This window comes from Labeo rohita, chromosome 22 (assembly GCF_022985175.1).
Source record: "Labeo rohita strain BAU-BD-2019 chromosome 22, IGBB_LRoh.1.0, whole genome shotgun sequence".
NCBI classification, from domain to species: Eukaryota; Metazoa; Chordata; class Actinopteri; order Cypriniformes; family Cyprinidae; genus Labeo; species Labeo rohita.
The window spans coordinates 10,356,288-10,380,662 of NC_066890.1; the positions used below are offsets into that span (position 1 = coordinate 10,356,288).

At 36.0% G+C, this 24,375-nt stretch overlaps 1 protein-coding gene across 6 annotated transcripts in view; it reads right to left on the reverse strand.

Moving 5' to 3' along the window:
* atp11b (ATPase phospholipid transporting 11B (putative)) overlaps positions 1 to 24,375 on the reverse strand; it is a 73,325-nt gene that overhangs the window by 20,873 nt on the left and 28,077 nt on the right. For 4 of the 6 annotated variants that reach the window (XM_051095165.1, XM_051095164.1, XM_051095168.1 and 1 more), the window contains exons 11-29: positions 24,172 to 24,322; positions 22,749 to 22,946; positions 22,501 to 22,659; positions 20,274 to 20,449; positions 20,065 to 20,133; positions 19,911 to 19,984; positions 19,721 to 19,824; positions 17,727 to 17,908; positions 11,938 to 12,141; positions 11,696 to 11,849; positions 11,444 to 11,546; positions 9,407 to 9,552; positions 9,260 to 9,319; positions 8,871 to 8,998; positions 5,401 to 5,539; positions 5,015 to 5,038; positions 4,646 to 4,711; positions 4,463 to 4,566; positions 2,686 to 2,851 (exon numbers count right to left, since the gene is read on the reverse strand). In XM_051095165.1, the coding sequence (XP_050951122.1) occupies positions 2,686 to 2,851; positions 4,463 to 4,566; positions 4,646 to 4,711; positions 5,015 to 5,038; positions 5,401 to 5,539; positions 8,871 to 8,998; positions 9,260 to 9,319; positions 9,407 to 9,552; positions 11,444 to 11,546; positions 11,696 to 11,849; positions 11,938 to 12,141; positions 17,727 to 17,908; positions 19,721 to 19,824; positions 19,911 to 19,984; positions 20,065 to 20,133; positions 20,274 to 20,449; positions 22,501 to 22,659; positions 22,749 to 22,946; positions 24,172 to 24,322 (2,407 nt within the window). The remainder of the gene's footprint in view (positions 1 to 2,685; positions 2,852 to 4,462; positions 4,567 to 4,645; positions 4,712 to 5,014; positions 5,039 to 5,400; positions 5,540 to 8,870; positions 8,999 to 9,259; positions 9,320 to 9,406; positions 9,553 to 11,443; positions 11,547 to 11,695; positions 11,850 to 11,937; positions 12,142 to 17,726; positions 17,909 to 19,720; positions 19,825 to 19,910; positions 19,985 to 20,064; positions 20,134 to 20,273; positions 20,450 to 22,500; positions 22,660 to 22,748; positions 22,947 to 24,171; positions 24,323 to 24,375) is intronic. The other 2 variants (XM_051095166.1, XM_051095167.1) reach the window with 1 other exon arrangement.

A 24,375-nucleotide genomic window follows, 5' to 3' on the forward strand; every position in this document is an offset into this window, starting at 1 on the left:
AAGACAGTAACAACAGTAACCGGAAACAATAAACCACCCACACCCAAATTATTACTTTATAGCCATAGTGTCTTTAAAAAAAGGCTACCAGTTTAAACTTTAAAACTTTAATTTTTTGTAAAGTTCAGCTTTCGGCGTGTTCATGGTTTGACGTTTGCATACCAACAGAAACTCAGGCGCATAATCTGAGAGTTTAAGGCTTTAAGTGCCTCATATTAGGGCTAGGCGATATGACGAAAATCTCATATTACGATACAAGTCATCTCATATCCCGATAACGATATATATATATATATATATATCACGATATTGTGCCTTTTCTGCTACCTGGTGGATTTTCTCCTCCACTTTGGCCCGACACTCGTGAAATAAACGAGCTAACTCAACTTGTATGAAGTGTTTTCAGCTTGGTATCAATGCATGAAACCCGTTTCTTGACTGTGTAAATTGGGACCGTATTCGCAGATGTAAGTTGCAATGGCTTCTCTCACGATTTTATCGTTGGGTTATCATACTGTATATAAAATGCGGCCTTCAGGCAGCCACTATCAATATGCGGGGCATTGATTTTGATTTTTGACTCGAAATTTAATTGAAATGTAAAAGGTGTTTACATGAATGTTTTTCAATCCGATTACAAGTGGATTATTTGGGTGCATGTAAACGTAGCCAATGTTTGAATGCACCATCGCATTTTACTTTCACTTTCCAGATTTGCGATTGCACTTGCTCTGTGTATACTAGAGCGGTAGTACTTACCACACATTGGAACACGGAAGTAAGATAAACGCCCATAGGTTAAGCTTTGTGTTACTTTTTCAACAAAGCAAAGTCTGAGATTTCAAATTCTGTCCATCTCATTAGTAAATTCAAGGAATAAATTCCGTTTTGGCGCTCTTTAATGTGGCGCGATAGATCGTTGTAGCTTTTTGGTACTGGCCTGTGCGTAATGAAACGATAGCAAATAGTTTTGTTTTTGTTCTGAATCCTGTTCTCTGCTGCCTACACTGGAGCGCACTCTCCACCAACTGGACGGGAGTGGGAATTACAGCTACAATAGATCACCCTCAGTGTAGTCTGTCAAAGTGTTGGGCGCCCTTTAGATTTTTTCGTCACTGATAACAAAATTCCATCAATGACGGACAATTTTCGGTTAACACGACCTCTGGAGCAAACATATCGAAATCGCACTGATTAGATGTTCACAAACTGTCACACAGCTATTTCAAGCTTTCTTTTACTGCTGAGTGGGAAAAAAAAAAGAAAACGTTACCAAAAGTATACCAGAGCCTTTATAGTGGGACCTAATTTGGTAGACTAGAGCTCTTTGAGGCTACACACGGTTGTTTTAATTAACTATGTGAATATTTACAGGGTTTCTGCAGGTTTTGCAGAAGGGTAAATTTAAGACTATTTAAAGACCTTTAAGATCAACTAAAGAAAATTTAAGGGAAAAAGAAAAGGAAACAATACAGCAATATGTTCTCCAAGTATAGTTTGAGTTTTACTTTCACTTTCAAATTAGCAGCAATTCAGTGTCTAGCAACTGTCTGTTTTTAGCTTGCTTTAGTTTTCCCTCTTTCCCTTGCTTTCCTTCAATAAAAAGCGCTGTGTGCATTTTACTTTCACTTTCAAATTAGCGGCAATTCGGCATCAAGCAGTTGTTTGTTTTTAGTTAGTTTGAGTTTTCCCTCTTTTCTTCACTTCCCTTTGGTTTTAAGCTTGTAAAAGCATTGTGCGCATTTTACTTTCACATTTAAATAAGTGGCATTAACTTAAACTTTTATTAACAAAACAAATAAAAATGCACCATGTTATATGCCTAATATAGAATAATAACTTACACAAAGTTTAAACAGGTATACATAACTAAAAATCAGTAAATATTGTGTAACCAAATAAAAAACACTGAATGTTTATTAGCAAAGTGAATATGAAAGTTTGGAAGCACGGCAAACACCTTGATGTAATATATATTTGAATAATAATAATAAAAAATTACACAGCTTAAATAAAAATCAGCAAACACTGTGTAAGAAAATAAATATGAAACTTCCACTACCACCTTAGATAAATGGCAGAAGTCAACAGGCTTTTCAAAACCCTAAATATTTTTAAAACAGACGCTTTTGCATTTCGTTTTGAAACTCTTCCACCACTGTCCTGTCTCTTGTCTCTCTATTCTTGTCAGTCAGCTCGACTGCTCTGCTTGTCAGTCAGCTTGACATACTTACGATTTAAGACTTTTTAAAGACCCATGGAAACCCTGATTTAATACCTAATCTAACTTAAATGAGGAATTATTATGTCACTTAAATGAGGAACCCTAACACCCTCTCAGGAAGGACAAAATGTTCACACAAATACCTTTTAATAGGAAGTAGCCACTAAGATAAGCAAGCAAGCATGATGCTACAACCTGCCACTATTGATTTTCCAGACATGATGCGTCGCATTGTGAATCCAGACATAATTAATGCCCACTGCAGAAGATTTTGAATATTGCAATGAATGTTGGTGATGCAGCCATGTCAGATGACACGTCTGAGTGAGTTTAGTGAAGGTGAGCTGCCATGCGGTGACGTGAGCCACATGCTGTATTACTTCAGTGTCATTTTAAAAGCATAAATACATACAAACTCTCACTCCATATTATTCAAAGCTTGAGCGTCCATCAGAGCTCACCTGAGATTTCTGCGTGCTGGTCGGCTGCAGGTGCCTGTAAAAGACTTTCTTGATGACATCAGGAAACAGGCAGGTGATGACGATGATGATGATGGCAAACCAGGCCGAGCCGCTGGACAGCAGCTGAACGAACACGAAGTACATGTCCTGCGTGTGAAGAAACGGCCTAGTGGAGGAGAAAACTGCAATTAGACTCCAATTATTTGAAATCAACAAGCGTTTGATAATGCTGTCAAATATCCAACTAATGAGCAAACGGGCGACTGTTTCAGAGCCCGAGCCAAATATTGAGCACAGCATCTTGACTGTAGTCCAGAGGACATCATTACTGGACATGTGAGACCAGGTCAAAGAGAAAACTGTTATCACCAGCAAATCGACAATTCAATACAAACTATTTAGAAAGCACTTTCTACGTTCTCACACAGGATAAATGAAAACAAGCATTTTGAGAATTTATCACATTGCTTTTACCCAGTGACTTGAGTTATTCTTAAATACAGGACAAGGATTTGAACAAAGATTCTAGAGTATGTCTACAAAAATATCAAAATCTTGTGAATTAATGGCTTGTTTTTTTTAGCTGCAGTTCAAGTTATGGGTATTTCAACATTAAAAATGCATCTAGAGCCCTAAGATTTCCGGAATGCAGAAAATGCAGACGGAATCACGGAACCCAGTCATAAAAATGGAATCTACAGTATAACATGGAATGTTACGGAATTTGCCAAATTTTAGATGAGTAAATAAAAAGTAGGTCAGCGCACTTAAATCAAAACGTGATATGGACTAGTGTCTCTGAATATTAAGCCACAAAAAAAAAAAAAACTACAGAAATATGAATCTTGCATGTCTCTGTGTGAATGAATGGTGTTTTCTGCCTCTCCTGTCTCACTATATGACTACATGAACACATGAAATTCATCTCCAGCTGCTCTGAGAGTCACTTCATAAGCATTTTACTGCTATTAAACTATAGTCATAGTATATACACACACAGTAAGATCTTCAAGGCAACTCGTCAAAATAAAAGTTAGGTTGAACTTGAAGAAATTGTGACAGAAATATATTTCCGTACAATAGAATATCTTGATGATGATGATTTATAACGAAATAATAAGAATAAGATAAAATGATTATTAAAACATTAAGGAATAATAACACATTTTTCTTCCATACTTCAATTTTAACAGTAAACCACTGTTGTACAGCATTTTGTTTGACAAAATTAATTTAATTTAATTTTATTATAAATTAAATGAGTTGATGTGTTTTATCCTTAATTTATTTCATGTTTTTGTTGTTGCTGTTGTTTGTTAACTTTTAATAAATCGTTAAAACTACAATTCCTATTTCTTCTTATACTTTTATAATGGCTGTTAATGATCATTAAAACTTGCATTTGTGTTTGGCAAAATAAATTGTTTAATTTAAACTGAGTATAGATTAAATTAATGCTTTATTGCTTTATTTTATTAAAAAAAAAAAAAAAAAAAAAAAAAACACTGTAACAATGTATTTTTCTTAAAATGTAATAAACTGTCATTAAACTGCATAAGTGCCATAATTTCAATTAATTAGACATGCTTTTTGATTACTACAATTTAATTTAACCATTAAAATGGAGCCAAGAAAAATTAAAATGGAAAAAAATGGAATCCTACAAAAATCAGAATTGAAAAAACAGAAACAGATTTAAACGCAGCTCAACTAATCAGAATCAGGTACCTGAACTATCCGTTTTATAAGCACGATTTAAACACAGGCAATACAGTACCAGATGATGCCGCCATAAAACAAGGAGAAAATGAAGTAGAAGGCGATGGAGCCCCATGTGACGAAGTGATTCATCCACGTCCAGAAATGAGTCTCTAAGGCCAGCTGTGGAGACAACGGTGCAAATGAAGCTCACGAGCCACTTAAAAACCACATACTGCGCTTCATTTAAATATGAACTCACCTTCAGCGTAACCGTAATAACCATCACAGTGAATACTAAAGTGCCAAACGTCCAGTTTCCAAACATCTGCAAGAAGGAAACATATTTTTAAAGACTGTATGAAAAGATTTCAAATGCCCAAAATTAAATGTGTCAGAAACGATGGTGAACGGCTTTATATCAGAGAGAGATTCCGGCTTGTCGGAAGCCATTTGCTGTCATGCAAAGTGCGAGTGAGGGAGCGCGTCCAAATCTTGTCGCAACCCAGCCCCGTAATTGAGGATGGCAGAGTATCAAAAGAATACAGATCAGAGCTGCTAAAGCAAACCACAGAGACAGCTGCTCATTAGAAAAGACACATGCATCAACTGGAAACCAGTCAACTCTTACCAGTTGCCTGTTAGCTCGCAAAATCTGAGAGCATGCACGGCAGGAAAGAGAAAGAGAGAAGCACAACAAGAGAGAGAATATGGATAAGTAGTAAAAGCCAACAGTATGGTACAAAAGTGCCAGATAACGGCGTAATTAGTCGGGCGATTGATGCTTTGTGTCTGTAAGCTGGAGTTAATCAATAGTCACTAAGGCTAAGTCACTGTTAATAACGTCTAACCAAGTAGGTAAATGATGGCATCCCTGAGATCTCTACAGAACGCTTAGTGGAGGATATCAAAGACAACTGTCATGCTAGCAAAATAATAGACCTGCCACAGACACACATGAGCTTGAATGACAGAAGAGGAGAGGAGAATGAGATGAAGGAGGAGAGAGACGCCGACCTGTCCGTTTCCCATCAGCGTGGTGTCTTCTCCCATCAGGATGTAGGACCCGAAGAAGAAGGCGAAGGCGTGGCAGAAGCCCAGGAAGGTCCAGTACAAAAAGGTTTTGAAGGACAGCATGGAATTTTTACTGATGTCTCTGATGAAGGGAAAGAATAGCACTTGATTTTGATTTGTGGAGAGAATGAAACAACAAAATAGACTCAAATTTCCATTACAGCCAGCATTAAATTAAAACTGAACCTGTTTGGAAATAGAGAAATGTGCAGGTGTATTTTCATTTAACTTAAACTAAAACTATTAAAAATAGCTTTAAGTTATTCAAATAAATCTGAAAAAAAAAAAGATGTGTTACACTGACAACTGACTGAAGTTGTATTACTGATATACTATTACACACTGACCCAAATTATAAACACAACACTTTTGTTTTTGCCCCCATTTTTCATGAGCTGAGCTCAAAGATCTAAGACTTTTTCAATGTACACAAAAGGCCTATTTCTCTCAAATATTGTTCACAAATCTGTGTTAGTGAGCACTTCTCCTTTGCCGAGATAATCCATCCACCAACTGGGATGTTTTCAGCTTCCAGGAATTGTGTACAGATCCTTGCAACATGGGGCCGTGCATTATCATGCAGCAACATGAGGCGATGGTCGTGGATGAATGGCACAACAATTGGCGTCAGGATCTTGTCACGGTATCTCTGTGCATTCAAAATACCATCAATAAAATGCACCTGTGTTCATTGTCCATAGCATACGCCTGCCCATACCATAACCCCACCGCCACCATGGGCCACTCGATCCACAACATTGACATCAGCAAACCGCTCACCCACACGACACCATACACGCTGTCTGCCATCTGCCTTTACAGTGAAAACCGGGGTTCATCCGTGAAGAGAACACCTCTCCAAGGTGCCAGACTCCACTGAATTTGAGCATTTGCCCACTCAAGTCAGTTACGACGACTAACTGCAGTCAGGTCGAGACGCCAATGAGGATGACATGCAGATGAGCTTCCCTGAGACGGTTTCTGACAGTTTGTGCAGAAATTCTTTGGTTATGCAAACCGATTGTTGCAGCAGCTGTCTGGGTGGCTGGTCTCAGATGATCTTGGAGGTGAAGATGCTGGATGTGGAGGTCCTGGGCTGGTGTGGTTACACGTGGTCTGTAGTTGTGAGCCAAATTCTCTGAAACGCCTTTGGAGACAGCTTATGGTGGAGAAATGAACATTCAATTCACGGGCAACGGCTCTGGTGGACATTCCTGCAGTCAGCATGCCAATTGCACGCTCCCTCAAATCTTGCGACATCTGTGGCATTGTGCTGTGTGATAAAACTGCACATTTTAGAGTGGTCTTTTATTGTGGCCAGTCTAAGGCACACCTGTGCAATAATCATGCTGTCTAATCAGCATCTTGATATGCCACACCTGTGAGGTGGATGGATTATCTCGGCAAAGGAGAAGTGCTCACTAACATAGATTTAGACAGATTTGTGAGCAATATTTGAGAGAAATAGGCCTTTTGTGTACATAGAACAAGTCTTAGATCTTTGAGTTCAGCTCATGAAAAATAGGGGCAAAAACAAAAGTGTTGCGTTTATAGTTTTGGTCAGTGTAGTTTTTCGTTAATATTTAGTATTAGATCTTATTTTTATATTTTCTGTTTAAATTTTCATTTGTGTAACATTTTTAATGAAGCACAAGGGTTAAACTAAATGAAAATAAGAAATGTTGCCTTGGTAAGCAGCTGAGAGTATATTTTATTTTATTTATTTATTTATTTATTTACTTTAGTGTATTTAGACAATAATTACCAAGGAACTAAATGTACTAAAACTAAAATAAAAATGAATTTAAAAGAAATACAAATATTTTAAAAAGAACATCTAATAATAATAGTAACATAATGAACTTTATTTTAAATTACTGATAAGTGAAGATAATTTCCTCAAAAGACAAACATAATCATTTAAGCAAAACTTAAATAAATAAATAAATAAATAAATAGCACTGAAGCTGGTCTGAGAGACTAGGTTTAACCTTTTGATTTTCTAATTTCACGCACTTTATTTTAAAACTATTTTTGTTCAGAGCCAGGTTTGATTTTTGCAATTAACAACCCCAGTAAAAAAAAAAAAAAAAAATTAAATAAAAAATAAATAATTGATTTAAAATGCATTTATTTTATACTGGATATACAGGGGTTGGACAATGAAACTGAAACACTGGCCAATATAGTGTTGGAGGTTTCATGGCTATATTTATGCAGCCTGGTGGCCAGTCTTTACTGATCGCACATTCCACCAATAAGAGCAGAGTGTGAAGGTTGACTTTGTGCACCCAATAGCTCAAACATTGTACCCTGAAGGTGGTGCCATGTATTAGGATGATAATGCACCAATACACACAGCAAGACTGGTGACAAGAGTGATTTGATGAACATGAAAGTAAAGTTAAACATCTCCCATGGCCTGCACAGTCACCAGATCTGAATATTATTGAGCCACTTTGGGGTGTTTTGGAGGAGCGAGTCAGGAAATGTTTTCATACACCAACATCACATAGTGACCTGGCCACTGTTCTGCGAAAGGAATGGCTCAAAATCCTTCTGGCTACTGTGCAGGACTTGTATTTGTCATTCCCAAGATGAAATAATGCTGTATTGGCTGCAAAAGGAGGCCAAACGGCATACTAATTGTGGTCTAAACCCAGGTGTTTCAGTTTCACTGTCCAACCCCTGTACTTTAAGTCTATTACCATATTTACTAACATATCGCTTTTTATATAAAAATTGTAATTAAACTTTATCTACAGTACTGCTTGCACACAATGCACATTTCTTAATATTAAGCCTGAAATGTATTTTTAACGTCACTACTGATGAGGATTGTGTGATACTTAAATAATACCGGTCTTCAAATGCAAAATATTTAAAGTGTACCTGAAGTATACTTACAATAGTTCCACTTTAGCACAATCAAATATACTTAAGTATATCTTTACCCTGGACTTCAGCACAATTAAAGTGCATTAAGTACTAAATTAGTTGTTCAAATTTAGCAGACTTTAAAAATACCAGTTTAGTACACTAAAAATACAATTGCAAGCTATTTTTATTAAATGCATAACATGTAAATGTATTTGTAGTATACTTAGCACGAAATACATGTAGTTTAAATACATTTTAGTACATTTATTTTCACTAGGGAATATAACATTGTGCTATTTGTGTTAAATTTATTCACTGTGCCATTTTGTGGACTAACTTTAGGGACTGGTTTAAAAATCTGGTGTTCACCAAGTGAGGGGACAAAAACAACAACAACAACAACCGCTAAAACAACAACTAAATAATTATTTTAAAAAATCGAATTTAATGTCTTAGTCTTGTTGACAGTCCTAGAAGAGGTGTGTAGTGTGTACTGTTAAGGGGCTACTAGGATCAGGGCTGTGATGTTGTACCTGTAAAGTGCTGGTTTGCTCTGCAGAACATGTGGATGCACCAGCTGCTCAAACAGACTGTATACCAGTATGGGCAGAGAGGTGAAGCAGATATTATACAGCGTCAGATACACGCTGTCATAAAGAGTCTGCGAAGCACAAGGCAACATGTTACACATCCACACAACAAAAGAAATCGGACTCTGAGACGTGACGCATTGATCATCTATTGATTTCCTCATGCAGATTTTGCAACTGGTTTAACCTGTAAACGTTCCACTGCATCACCTATGATACACTTCACATTAAGTTACATTTTACAGGGGTTACGTTAGTCATGCATATTTCCCATGTTAACCAACGAAAAAATTACATTTGTCAAATAAATGTTGAGTGGGAGAATCACTTACTTGCTGTGAGAACAAACAGAAGAACTGGTATAAAAACTGGGGAGTGATAAAGCACACATTCTACAAGAAAAACAAAACACAGCGTTATAAAATCTTCAGCAACAATCACTCCCAGCCTGAAAGCAGCACAAACGGCTCCCAACGTACCTTGTAGAAAAAGTATTGCACAAGGGTTGCTATTCTAATGTAGTAGAAATGGCCGTGTACAAGCAGCAATTTGGCGAGGAACTTGAACCTCGCGATTGCATAGTCGCTGTTTCTTACGGCTTGCCTTCCTTCTTTGCCCATGATTCCTGTACGGAGTATCGTTTGGTTAGTTTAAAGGAGAAGTTCACTTCCAGAACAAAGATTTACAGATCATTTGTCATCCAAAATGTTCATGTCTTTCTTTCTTCAGTTGTAGTAAAATTTCAGGATTTTTCTACAAGTAGTGGATTTTAATAGTGCAATTGCACTGATCGTACAAAATGTAGTTTAAATGCAGCTTCAAAGGGCTCTAAACGATCCCAGCCAAGAAAGAAGGGTCTTAACTAGCAAAACAGTTATTTAAAAAAAAAAAAGACAATTTATATACTTTTTAACCTCAAATGCATGTCTTGTCTAGCTCTGCGATGCGCATGCATAATCTGTGTAAACCAGGTCAATACAGTTATTTTCATGTAATTTTTTTTATCTGTGCTTTTCATTTTAATATCTTTTTTAAATAAATAATAAATTCTATATATATATATTTTTTACTTTATTTTATTATTTTTTTACCTTTAAAAAAAAACAATCAATCAAAAAAAAAAAAAACATTACTTCAAGATTTCAGTTTTAACTATTTTACTAGTACTGCAACTAAAACTAAATAAAAATAAGAAATATAACAGCAACTAGCGGCAATTTTAAATTAATGCAATGAATATTAATTTAATAAATTGAAACAGTTATCTTTTATTGCTTTATTACTAATTAAAACTGCATTATTATTATTATTATTATTAATAATAATAATAATAATAATAATAATAATAATAAAAAAACAGTTTTGCTTTATCACTGATGTGCTATTTTACTATTATACTACTGATATATTTTTTGGTAACATTTTAATACATTTTTTATTTGATTTTATTTTTATATTTATATTATTAATTTTTTTTTATATTTTTGTTTCGGTTTTCAATTGAACATGAATTAATTTGAAGTAAAGTTTTACATTAAGTTTTTTTTACTTTAATTTTTTTGTTGTTGTGGTTTGTAATTTTTAAATAAAAATAAATAAATGTCTACATTAAGTTGTTTTTATTTCTTAACTTCACTATTGATATTTTTGTTAACATTTTAATACAATTTTAAATAAATAAAAACTTTATTTTTTTATTTTTTTTTAGTAACACCAAGTTTCTTCAAGATTTTAGTTTTAGCTATTTTACTAAGAAATATTAACAGCCTTTGCTACTACCAGCAATTTTAAATGAATGCAATGAATATTAATTTATTAAATTAAAATAGTTATCTTTTATTGCTTTATTAGTAATTAAAATTGCATTATTATTAATAAAATTGTTTTGCTTTATCACTTATGTACTACTTTACTATTATAGATATATATATAATAGTACGATATATTTTGTTAACATTTTTAATACATTTTTAATCAGAACTCATTTTTATATTTTTATTTTTATAATTTCTGTTTTAATTTGAACATGAATTAATTTGAATAAGTTTTAGTAATTCTGTTGTGGTCTGTAATTTTTTAATAAATAAATAAATGCCTACATACTTTAATTTTTACTAACACTAAGTTTCTTAGTTTTAGCCATTTTGGATGTACTGCAACTTATTTGAGGTTAAAAAGCATATAAATTGTAAATTTTTTGTAGAAAACAACCAATTGTTTTTAGATAAGACCCTCGTTGCTCGGCTCGGACTGTTTAGAGTCTTTTTAAGCTGCATTTAAACTACATTTTGGACGATCAGACTCACGGGCACCACTGAAGTCCACTATATGGAGAAAAATCCTGAATTGTTTTCCTCAAAAAACAATTTCTTAACGACTGAAGACAGAAAGACATGAACATCTTGGATGACAAGGAGGCGAGTAAATGATCCGTACATTTTTGTTCTGGAAGTGAAACTCTCCTTTAATACATTTGATTCGCAAACCACATCTTTAAGTTCGCGTTCGTCACCTACCGATACCAACGTGAGCCTCTTGGATCATGCTGACGTCGTTGGCTCCATCTCCGATGGCTAATGTAATAGGCTTCTCAGGAGAAGTCTTCAACAGTCTCACCACCTGCCAAACACAGTGCAGCACTATGAAAACAACAGGCCAGTGTGGGGCGATTCAGCAGAGGCCGGTCATATTAGTGCACGTGACCTCTGGCCTTGCCGGGACGGAGCGAAACGTGAACAGACGAATATGAGACGAGTAAGGTGACCCACCTTGGCTTTTTGGAGAGGTGCCATTCTGCAGCAGAGCACCGCCGAGCAGTTCTTACACACCTCCATGAAGAGTTTCTCATGCTCCCGCAGAGCCAGAGACAGACTGGCCCCGTCCACCACCAGCCCGTGCTGGATCACATGATCTTCCTTGATCCTGCACAGACCCACGTCAAACAATTAGCCACAAAATCACTATCACACGGTGTCTGAGCGACATAAATAGGTGCGGTAATGTGCCGTACCTTCGGTCTAGTCTGCGGAGCTGCTCGGCACACTCGCTGTCTGATTTCTGCTGAATGAGCTCCAGGATGTTCATGGTGCGGTGGAAGTGACCGCAGGAGAGGCTCACGCTCACCGCCGTTTCGTGCTTGTCACCCGTCAACACCCACACCTTGATCCCTGCCAATCGCAGAGCTTCAATCGTCTCCTGGACCTTGTCCTGCAGCCTAGACATGAACACAGACGACAGGTCAATTTAATAAACTGAAACATACTTATCTTTTATTGCTTTATTTCTAATTAAAAGGGCATTATCATTATTAATAACACTGATTAGCTTTATCACTGATCTTACTATTATACCATTATACTACTGATATATTTTTTTGTTAACATTTTTAATAAAACTTAATTTGGAATTTATACACACAAATTTCTGTTTTCATTTTAACATGGATTAATTTGAAATAAAGGTTTAGTAATTTTGTTGTGGTTTGTAATTTTCTCATTTTTAAATAAACAAATGTCTACATATGAATATTAATTTAATAAACTGAAACATGCTTATCTTTAACTGCTTTATTACTAATTAAAACTGCATTATTAATAACAAAATTGCTTTATCAGTGATGTACTATTTTACGGTTATACCATTATACTTTTGATATATTTTTGTGTCAACCTTTTTAAATATATTTTTTTTATTGGATTAGGGTTAGGTTATTTTAATTTATATTATTTTTTAATATTCTTATAATTTCAGTTTTCATTTTAATGTCTTAAATCAATCAATCAACCAATAAATAAATAAATAAAGTCTCTCTCTCTCTCTGTATGTATGTATGTATGTATGTATGTATGTATATATATATATATATATATATCTATCTCTTGTATATCTTTTTTTTAACTTTACTAATACTTTAAGTTTCTTCAAGAGTTTTAGCTATTTTACTAGTACTGCAACTTAAACTAAACAACAAGAAACATAACAGCCTTGGCAACTAGTGGCAGTTTTAAATTAATACAATGAATAAAACTGAAACCATTATCTTTTTTTTTTTGCTCTTTTATGTAAAGCACTTTAAATTACCTTTGTGTATGAAATGTTCTATATAAATAAACTTGTCTTGCCTTGCTTTTACTATTACACCATTACACTATTAATATTTTTTGTTAATTTTTTTTAAATAAAATTAATTTGATTTTATTTTCATACTTTTTATATTTTTATGATTTTTGTGTTCATTTTAACATGAATTAATTTGAATTTAAGTTGTAGCAATTTTATTGTGGTTTGTGTTTTTTTACATTTTTAAATAAATAAATACTTTAAGGTTTTTGTTTGTTTTTTTGTGGTTTGCAATTTTTAAATTGTTAAATGTTTAACATTTTTAAATAATAAATAAATGTCTAAATACATTAAGATATGTTTTTCTTTTTTTCACTTTACTACTGATATTTCGTTGTTAACATTTTTAATACATTTTAATTTGATTTTATTTTTATATTATATTTTTACAATTTTGGTTTACATTTTAATGTGAATTAATTCGAATTAAAATTTTAGTAATTGTGTTTTGAATTTTTTTAGTGTTTTATTTAATAAAGTAAATAAATACATACTTCAATGTTTTTTTGTTTTTTGTTTTTTTTAACTAACTTTACTAACACTACATTTCTTCAAGATTTTGGTTTTAGCCATTTTTATTTTTATTTTATTTTGCAGTTTGTCTTTTACCAATAATAACAGACACACACCAATGTTTGGATTAAAATTAAAATTAGTATAATAAAAACCTTTCACACAAACATTGGTAAATATTCTGTAGTCATCTGGAAAGTAATTTTTTCTAGGTTTTATTATATTTTATTTTATTAATTTTTTTTTTTTTGTAAACCAATAAAATCGAGCCGCTTTTTTATCAGTTATACTATTAATCACATTCATTTATATTTTTTATAAAAACCAATAAATGACCAATAAATAAAAGTCACATGATTGGTATATTATACACACACACACACACTATATATATATGATTCCTTTAATGTGGGGTTTCTTGTCTGGATTTTTTTTTATTTTATTTTTATTTTTTTGTACACAAAATACCACATGTACTGTAGTATTAATCTGAATAAGCATGCATATCAAAGAAGCATTTTCTTCTCATGTTCAGTAGTATGTTCTTTATAACTCATTTAGAAAATAATTACAAGTATCTTTTAGCTTTGACTTTACACAGTAGTAAATGAAGCACACTGTTGCCATTTACTCCAGAGACAGTAGAGAATGCCAACCACATAATAGCATATGCAGTCACGGCTTGTTGTTTTCCCTGAGGCCTGATTAAATGTGCACATTAACAAGCAGCTATTCACACCTGACACACAGAAACAGCTCAGCACCACCAAAGCAAACCACAAATGATCCAGATCTCTAGTCAATCTGTGTCAAAGTGTCACGCAGATGACAGCTTCATCATGTTTTCTTGCCCTACTTTTAATCCAACACCTGTCACGGTGTTTATTTGTGGTCTTATGATTAGATAACAAGAAGTCAAAACTATATCGCTCTATACAGTCTCTCCGTGATGAATACAGTGGAGCTGTTCACATGACCTGTCAGATATATCTGAGGATTTCTTTGAAGATGCTCATTGGGAGGACGTGTATGTGCCTCAGTTGTACAGTTTTAATGGTTTGTCAAAAGGCTCATGGAAATCACAGCGACAGTCATTTCAGCACGATTCCAGGCACGTTGCCGTGTCCCTGCATGCCTTTAACACTTGAATTGAGCTGCTGCTCACATGTGGACAGAGATTGATGGCTGGCCTTAAGAGCACCGAGAGCAGCGCGAGTCACGGCGACATGTCAAACTGCATTAGCAGCGGCCGCACACCGACTCATGGCTGACTTCCTGCTCTCCAGCCAGGAGGCTGTCCAAGAATCACAAGCGAGTAGCACACGAGTGTGAAGACATCACACCACTGTCACTATCATCACGGCCTGCTGACAATTCACTGTCATGTATTGTCACACAGGGCATATACATTTAACAGATCCAACAGATTTTTGCCTGAGTTCTTGTGTGCTGTCAAAATTGAAGTCCCTTTAGTCCCAAAATTAAAATTTTTGATACTTAAAGGGAAAACTGACAATGCTGACAACCTTCTCTACATCACATGTGACTGTGTACAAGTTATATTTGAGTAGCATTATAAGAGACACTCAAGCAACATATTAACAGCCCATCATTTGGCCTTTTCAAATGATCTGCACTGGCTGACACGTTTTTCTGTTTGGTTTTTATTTTGACAGCGTTGAAAACACCAGCATCTCAGTGTCCGAGCATTCATCCTCTGTTTTCTTTAGTTTAAGATCTGTGTTTAACACTTCTAATGGTGTGTGCATACCAAAAGCGAATTTATTTGCATGAGTAGATTACATTCAGGTCAACGCAAAGATGTGAATAGACGCAAATGTCGCAAATTGGGCGCTGTGAATGGCCCTGTCCCAAATGCCACTTTGCTTTACCTGACAGTCAAAGCAGCATTATGTCATTAAAAAATGTGGACTCAGAGGAAGACTGCCGTTTAAAGACCAGTTTAGGGTGCGATTTGGGAAAGGGCCATTGACGCCAATTGGGCACCGTGAACAACACAAATTGGCCGCTGCAAATGACGTGAATTGGGCACCACCAATAATGCAATTGGGGCATTGCGAATTGGGCACTGCTAATGACACGAATTGGGCACCACAAATAACATGAATTGGGCGGTATGATCTGCGCAATTTTGTCAACACTAATAACACAAATTGGACAATGTTAACGAAGTGAATTGGGCACCGTAAATGACACAGATTGGCTGCTGCAAATGACACGAATTGGGCACCGCAAATGACACAGATTGGCTGCTGCAAATGACACAAATTGGACGCCATGAATGACACATATTGGGCACCTTGAACGATGTGAATTGGGACCCACAGATAACACAAATTGGGCGAGATTAACGACATGAATTGGGCACTGTGAATGACGCAAACTGGCTGCTGCAAATGACATGAATTGGGCACTGCAAATGGCGCGTCTGGGGTGCCGTGAATTGGGCACTGCAAATGACACAAATTGGACGCCATGAACAACGCAAAATGGGTGCAGTGAATACCATGAATGATGTGAATTGGGAACCATGAACAACACAAATTGGGCACAATGAACAGCGCGAATTGTGCACCTTGAATGATACAAATGAATTGGGCACAGTCAATAACACGAACTGGGCACCATGAAAAGCGCAAATTGGGCACCGTAAATAATGCAAATTGTGTGTGGTAAGTGACGCAACTGGGGAGCTGCGGAGCGAACACTGTAAATAGGGCGCCGTGAACAACGCAAATTGGCTGGCCACAAATGAAGCAATTTGGCCATCTGCAAATGACATGATTGGGGCACCGCAAACAACGCAATTTGGGTACTGTGAAAGACACAAATTGGGCACCGTAATCAAAGTGAATTGGGCACTGTGAATAACATAAGGTGGGTGCCATGAACTATGCATACTGGGTATTGCAAACTACGCAAACTAGGTGTTGCAAATGACGCAAATTGGGCATTGCAAATGATGCAACTGGGGTGCCGTGAACAATGTAAACTGGGCACAGTGAATAACACGATTTGGGCACCATGAACAGCGCAAATTGGACAATGTGAATGACGCAAATTGTCCGGCTGCAAATGACGCAATTGGCCAGATGCAAATGGCACGACTGGGGCACTGTGAACAACAGAAATTGGGCACTGTGAATAACATGAAATGTGTGCCGTGAACGGTGCAAATTGGGCACCATGAACAATGCAAACTGGGCCCTGCAAATGGCGCAACTGGGGCACCTTGAAAAATGCAAATTGAGCACTGCAAAAGACACAAATTAGCTGCCGTAAACAATGCGAATTGGCCACTGGGAATAACACAAATTGGGCATCATGAATGACACAAATTGGCCTGGTGCAAATGATGCAAATTGAGCACCGCAAATGGCGCAACTGGGGCACTGTGAAAAATGCAAATTGAGCACGGCAGAAGATATAAAAAATTGGGCACCATGAACAACGCAATCTGGCCGTAGCATATGATGCAAACTGGGCACTGCAAATGATGCACCTGGGTTGCGCCGTGAATTGAGTGGTGCAAATTGGGCACCGCGAATGATAAAAATTGGGTGCCATGAACGATGCAAACTGGCCGATGCAAACTGGCGCGAATTGGGTAATACAAATGATGTGACTGGGGAGCCGTGAATGATACACATCTCAGCATTGATTACTGAGCGCACTACTGTTTACAGTGTTTACTTTCTCTTTATTTATATTTTTACATTTTTATATATTTTTATTATTTATTACTAATTTACTAAATATTACGTACTATGTATTATTTTTTATAATAAAAAGAAAACAACAGACAACAGTACATAGAACAGAAAAAGAATACAGAATGCTAGATAGAGGGTCTTTTTTTAATAAATACAACGAAAATACTAGAAATAGAATAGGAAGTTCATGTTAAAGGGTCAAATGTAGATGGAAGAGATGTGTTTTAGCCGTCTCTTGAAGAAATTATGTCAAATAAATATAAATTTCAGCAATTATGCATGATTTTACTGTCTTTAAATGACAGTATGATGTCAAACTGCAGCTGTCAAAGGAATCCCATGTGACCTGAATGAATTATGCGTATGCGTATGAGACGTCCATCTCCACCTCAAGATCGCATCAGCATTCTTGTGTGTGCGCATGTTGACTCACTTGTCCTCCACCCCGGTCGCACCCAGCAGCTCCAGGTCTTTCTCGATGAAGTTGAAGACCTCGACCAGTCGTTCCTCCCTCTGCTGCAGAGCCGTCCTGGCTTCATGGAGCCGCCGGTCCACTTCCTGATACTCATCTGCACTGAAGTGTCTGCAGGCCACCACTAATGTCCGCAAACCCTTCTACAAAAGTGAGACGGGACAAACGTACATGAACATTTGCTGGAACATTAATGTAGTCCATTTTACTGATTCGGGTCCAAGCGAGGAGCATTCTGCAGTATTATACACAGAATAATGTAATTCGAAAGTTGATGTAAAGGAGAACTGACTATGAACTGCAAGCCAAGAAGCTGCTTGAAAGCCACAATCCTGAGCTCCCCGTCTATAATTGAGTTAATGCTTTTAAGCACAGACATAGAGAGTATTCAGCGCATGGAGGAGCATTTCAATGTGGCTGTTGTGTCTGAAACATCCCATGAGTCTCAATACAGTCCTCTGAGGACTGCCAGGAGCGTGTGCGCGCGTGCGTGTGTGACAGGGGTGATGTGGGTCTGAAGACACTCTCATGGGTTTCAGCACAGCTGATAATGAGGACATCAAACTGAGCTAATTAACTGCAGCGCTCTCATCAACATCTGAATTAGAAAAGCTGAACTCAGACCAGACCTCGACATTTCAACTCGACTTTTAGATGTTCTGAAGAAAAAGTTTAGCGGGTGCTCGCTTATCCATGCTTATGAGAAGTTGCTAGAGCATTCTGAGGTGATTGTCTTGTGGAAGTTGCTTCCTGAACAAATCAAAGTCTAATTAAAGGATTAGTTCACTTCCAGAATGAAAATTTCCTGATAATGTACTCACCCCCTCGTCATCCAAGATGTTCATGTCTTTCTTCCTTCAGTCGTAAAGAAATTGTTTTTTTGAGGAAAACATTTCAGCATTTTTCTCCATATAATGGACTGATATGGTGCCCCGATTTTGAACTTCCAAAATGCAGTTTAAATGCGGCTTCAAATGATCCCAAATGCGGTTGTAAAGGATCACAGCTGAGGAAGAAGGGTCTTATCTAGCGAAACAATCGGTTATTTTCACTAAAATAATACAATTGAAATACTTTTTATTCTCAAATGCTCATCTTGTCTTGCTCTCCCTGAACTCTGTGTTTTCTGGCTCAAGACAGTTAGGGTATGTCCAAAAACTACAATCGTATTTTCTCCCTCAACTTCAAAAATCATTTCAAAATCATCCTACATCGCTGCAGAAGTACCGACCCAGTCTTTACAAAGTGAACATGCAAAGAAGATCAAACACCCTTAACAAAAAAGGTAAAACAGCGATTATAGGACGATTTGAGTTGAGGGAGAACATGAGATGGGAGTTTTTAACATACACTAACTGTCATAAACCAGAACAAAAATTGTCCAGGCAGAGTAAGACAAGACAAGCGTTTGGCATTAAAAAGTATATAAATGGAATTATTTTAATGCAAATAACCGATCGTTTCGCTAGATTAGACCCTTCTTCCTCAGCTGGGATCGTTTACAACTGCATTTGGGATTGACTGAAGCCGCATTTAAACTGTATTTTGGAAGTTCAAAATCAGGGCACCATATCAGTCCATTATATGGAGAAAAAATGCTGAAATGTTTTCCTCAAAAAACATAATTTCCTTACGACTGAAGCAAGAAAGACATGAACATCTTGGATGACAAGGGGGTGAGTACATTATATGTGAACCTTTGTTTTGGAAGTGGACTTCTCCTTCAACATTTTCATGAATCCAGCCCCTGGTCTCTAGATATAAGTCAATCCTGCCCTCAAATGTAAGTTTATGGGATTTTTGAAAATTTGAGGAAAACATCACAAAATCTGACATACTTTGTGATCAGGAATTGTGCCATTTTACCACTTCACCATGAGCAACATTGAAACTTCAAGTACTACTGACTAGAGTAAACAAGTAAGAAAAATATCAGTGCGATGTTGAAAGCTCACCAGAGCAAACTCATCCACGTGGACTCTGGTTTTATCGATCTCGCCGCTCGTGGCGTAGGGCAGAATGGCTGATTCAGCTCCTTTAGTGAATAGCACCTTTTCACCTATTGAGAGACAGAGCGTCATTAGATAACTCCTCACGCGCTGCGCTACAGTCATAAACAGCACATTTGTGTTCAGAGGCACATGCCTGAGGGCTTCTGCAGTATCACGCTCATTCTTCTGCGGTCTGCGTCGAACTCCAGAACGTGGAGGAGTTTGTACCTGTGTGTGGAAAGACAGTTGTTTACCAGACAACTCTAAAAGCTAAACAACCTCATAAATATGCACTAATATAAACATACTTCTCTGACTTTCCAAATGTTTTAATCTCCATGTTTTCTCCACGGCTTCCTATAAATGTGACGCCCATCCTGAAGTCAAAAAGAAAAGTGTGTTAGACAAATTGTCAAATGTTTCAACAGTCATGGTCAAAAAATAAAGTTGACACGCGTAACTGCAAAAACACACATAAGTATGTGAGAGAGAAACTGAGCTGCAGCTGTGCTCTCACCTCTTGGTGGCTTCTACTAGTGCTTTCTCATCAGGAGAAGAGGCGTAATACTCCATCTGAGGTGTGAAGCCGTTGGCGTGTGAGAATGGGTCACCCGGCCCATCCGTTTGATCATAACTGATCTGCACCGTGTGACACAGTGAAACGGCTTTCAGGAACAACTCCTCCTCCCTGTTCTGAAAGATGTAAACGCACAACAATACTGTCACGGTTTGATGACTGGTTGAAAAACACCACTGCAATATTTATCATGGATCACAAAAAGGTAAAAACATTATGATTTAATAATCAGGGCCCTATGATTTCTGCGATGCGGGACATGCGAACGGAATCACGGAATTTAGTCATAAAAACGGAATTTTGGATGAACAAATCAAAACCAGGTCAGTACACTTTAATCAAAATCAAAAATCAAAAAAAAAAAAAAAATCAAAAATACTATTTAAATGTGAATCCTGCATACTATGTGTCTTCATGTGAATGAATGGCACAGATGTACAGTTTCGTTCACGCGTTAGCGCGTGACACTCACTGTTTTTTCAGCCTCTGCCGCCTTAATAAATGAGTAAATGAACATACGACCATAATCTCTGATGCTGCTGTCACTTCATGAGCATTTTTGGCATTTCTTTTGAGAAAAAAAAAAAAAAAACTATCATATAAAAACAGAAACTTAAAGGTCTTTGTAGCAACCTGTCAAAATAAAAGTTTGGTTTATCTTGAAGAAACTGTGACTGAAATATATTACTTAACGTACTACTACTACTACTACTACTACTACTACTAATAAAATTATTATTAAAACAATTTTTTAAAGGAATATTTTCTTAGGAAAATGTAAATACACAACATTACAACTGAAAAAAAAAACAATTTAATATATCAAATCGATTAATTAGAGATGTTTTTGATTGTAAAAACAGAATGAAACCATTAAAATAGAAAATTAATGGAAAACAGATTTTGGTAAAAAGAAAACTGAATTTGATAAATAAATAAAACATATTTTATAGGGCTCTAAAAATGCAATTTTTAAACTTTTAATATATTGCCGTGTATGTTTCATAATTTCAATAATGTAGACATGCTTTTTGATTAAAATATTTTTTATTTAACCATTAAAACAGAGTCTGAAAAATTAAACAAACAAAATAGAATCCAGAAAAAGGAAAACAAACAAGCAAAATAAATAAATAAATGGAATTTTTAAAAATAAAAGTAAAATAAATAAATATAATTTTGCACAAACTAGTTTTATTTTTGTATAATAGAGATAAAATTATATTTTATTAATATCCAAAAAGTTTAAAGTTGTTAATTGTATTGTGTTTTTGGCATTTTCAGTACTTTATAGTATAGTTTAATTAAAATGAAAAATTAGCAACGCCTTGGCAACTGGCTGAAGTAAATGTTTTTTTTTTTTTAATACATTTATTTTATTTAATGATGTTATTTTGAAGATATTCATTCAATATTCATTAGAGGTCCAAATACAGGGTTTCAAAATTGCACCTATAGACAGTGTTACAAAGGTACATATTTAATTATGACAATGATATGATCATAAAAAAAAAATTGCTGCCAGCTGTCAATCAACTTTCAGTGGCTAAATACGTCTAAATGGCCTAATGTTACAAAAATGACTAAATTTTGTGAAAATCACTGATGCTATAGGTTTTTGCATTAATTTCAGTTCCACCAACTAAGTTTATTATATTTTTTTTCTATTTCCACTAAAAACATTTCTGTCTTTGAGGGTTTTTCTTTCTTCAAGTGGAACTTTTTCATCCTAGACCAATGGTCTAATTTGCATAAAGTTTGGTGGATATCAACCTGAAATGCTTCTAACAAAAATATTAAAAGAATTTCAATTATTTATTCTTTTAGCAGATGTGTTTTCGGGTGTGGCCCATCTTGAATAATTCAGCCTATATCTTGTGATCATATCATCCAAACCTCATGAAATTTAAAACACATGGACAACACCACATTCTGAGGAAACATGCCAAATTTCATAAATTTTTAATGACAGGGGGCGCTATAACTTAACACTAACCTAACAGTGCAACTGTGCTCAGACAAGTTGAGATCTGACCCAAACAAAAGTTTACCCACAGCATCCAAAGGACAGATTCTTCTGAAATTCACTATTTTGGTTATGTTTTTAAACTGTGCATGGATCCAAACAAAATCCACTGTTCACACGAACTGTAAAAATGAACCGTACCAAACAAGGCACCGATCCGTCTGGAGAGTCTTCTGTCATTCCTTCAGGGACGAGTTTCCCGTTAATCTCCTGGTATTTGATACCATTAATAGAGCACTCTCTAAACTGCATCTCGTTCTCAGTGAGGGTTCCCGTCTTGTCTGTGAAAACGTACTCCACCTGCAGGTACAAGAGCATTAGCATATTTTTACTCACCTCAGACAGTATTATAACTGGGCAAACAGTTCCAATCACACACACACACACACCTGTCCCAACTCCTCATTGAGGTCGGACGTGTTGACTTGAGCCTTCTGGTCGCTTTCTTCATGGTACAAATCCAAGTCCCAGCCGATGAAAAAAGAGCCCAGAAACTTCTGCATCTCAACGGTCACGTACAGCGAGATGGGGATTATGAAGTTGTACAACACCAGGAAAGCCAGGAAGTCGGAAATAAACTTCAAAATCTGTGAGGAGAAAATCACCAGCCATTTTAAATGAAACCTGATCTGCCAGGTGACAAATAATAGTGTAAAACTAGATTAAAAAAAAGTTTGTCAAGACAAACTTTAAGTTGGCTTGAGAAAGCAGGACCAGAAAGTTTAAAAAGTTATAAGTATTAAGTTTGATGGTTTTTTTAGTCTGAAATAGTTTGAAGTTTAAAGTAATTTTTAAAGGTTAAAGTTTGAATGTTCTGAAGTCAACACAGTCTAAGATAGATAGATAGATAGCATGTTGTTAGCATGTTACTAACATGTAACTAGCATGTTGTTATAATAATTAGCAAGTTGCTAGCATGTTTCTAAGATGATTAGCAAGTTACTAGCCTTTTATTAACATGTCGTTAGCATGATTAACACGTTACTAGCATGTTACTAGCATGTTGTTAACATGTTTATCATGCTGCTAGGATGATTTGCAAGTTACCGCAATATACTACTAACATGATTCTACCATGATAAGTATATTTCTAGCATTATTAGCATGTTACTACCATGTTGCTAGCATGATTTTAACATGGTTAACATGTTACTAGCATGCTGTTTAGCTTGATCAGCAAGTTACTGGCATGTTGCTAACATGATTCTAACATGATTAGCAAGTTACTAACATGTTGCTAGCATGATTAACAAGTTACTACCGTTTTGCTAACATGATTCTAACATGTTAGCATGTTACTATTATGTTGTTAGCATGATTTTAGCATGGTTAATGTGTTACTAGCTTGCTGTCTAGCTTGATTAACAAGTTACTAGCATGTTGCAAACATGATTCTAGCATTATTAACAAGTTACTAGCATGATTTTACCATGATTAGCATGTTACTAGCATGTTGTTAGCATGATGACAAGTTTTGACAGTTGGAGTTTGAATAGTTTTGGCTCATTTTAACATTCAGTCAATGTAAGTCTATGGGATTTTTCCTAATTTTATTAATTATTTTTAGGAAAACCGTAAATCTGATCAGTTAAAAAAAAAAAGATATAGCAGCTCGAGTCAGATCAGTCTGAAGATCTGGGTTGAGTTTGGAGTTTGTAGAGTTTAAGCTCTGTGAGGAGCAGCAGTCAGAAATTTTAGTCTCAAAAGAAGAATAATAACTGTGAGTTTAAGTCGGATTTCAGTAAGCTGGATTTCTCAAGCCAACTAAATAACAGAACATTTATAAGCCGTGTAGTGAGACTTTATAGTGACCTGGCTGCTGTTTCTCTCCTGATCGGTCTTCTGGTTGTAAAAGGGCTCGTCCCACTTGTTCTCTGCCTGCCAGGCGTACTTCAAAATGGTGCTGAGGACGGCTTCAAACAGCAGGATGCCCAAGTAGATGATGAGAAATGTGTTCATGGATCTGCACCAGAGACAAGACAGATGATGTGGTTATAAAGGAGCGCTGAGGGAAAG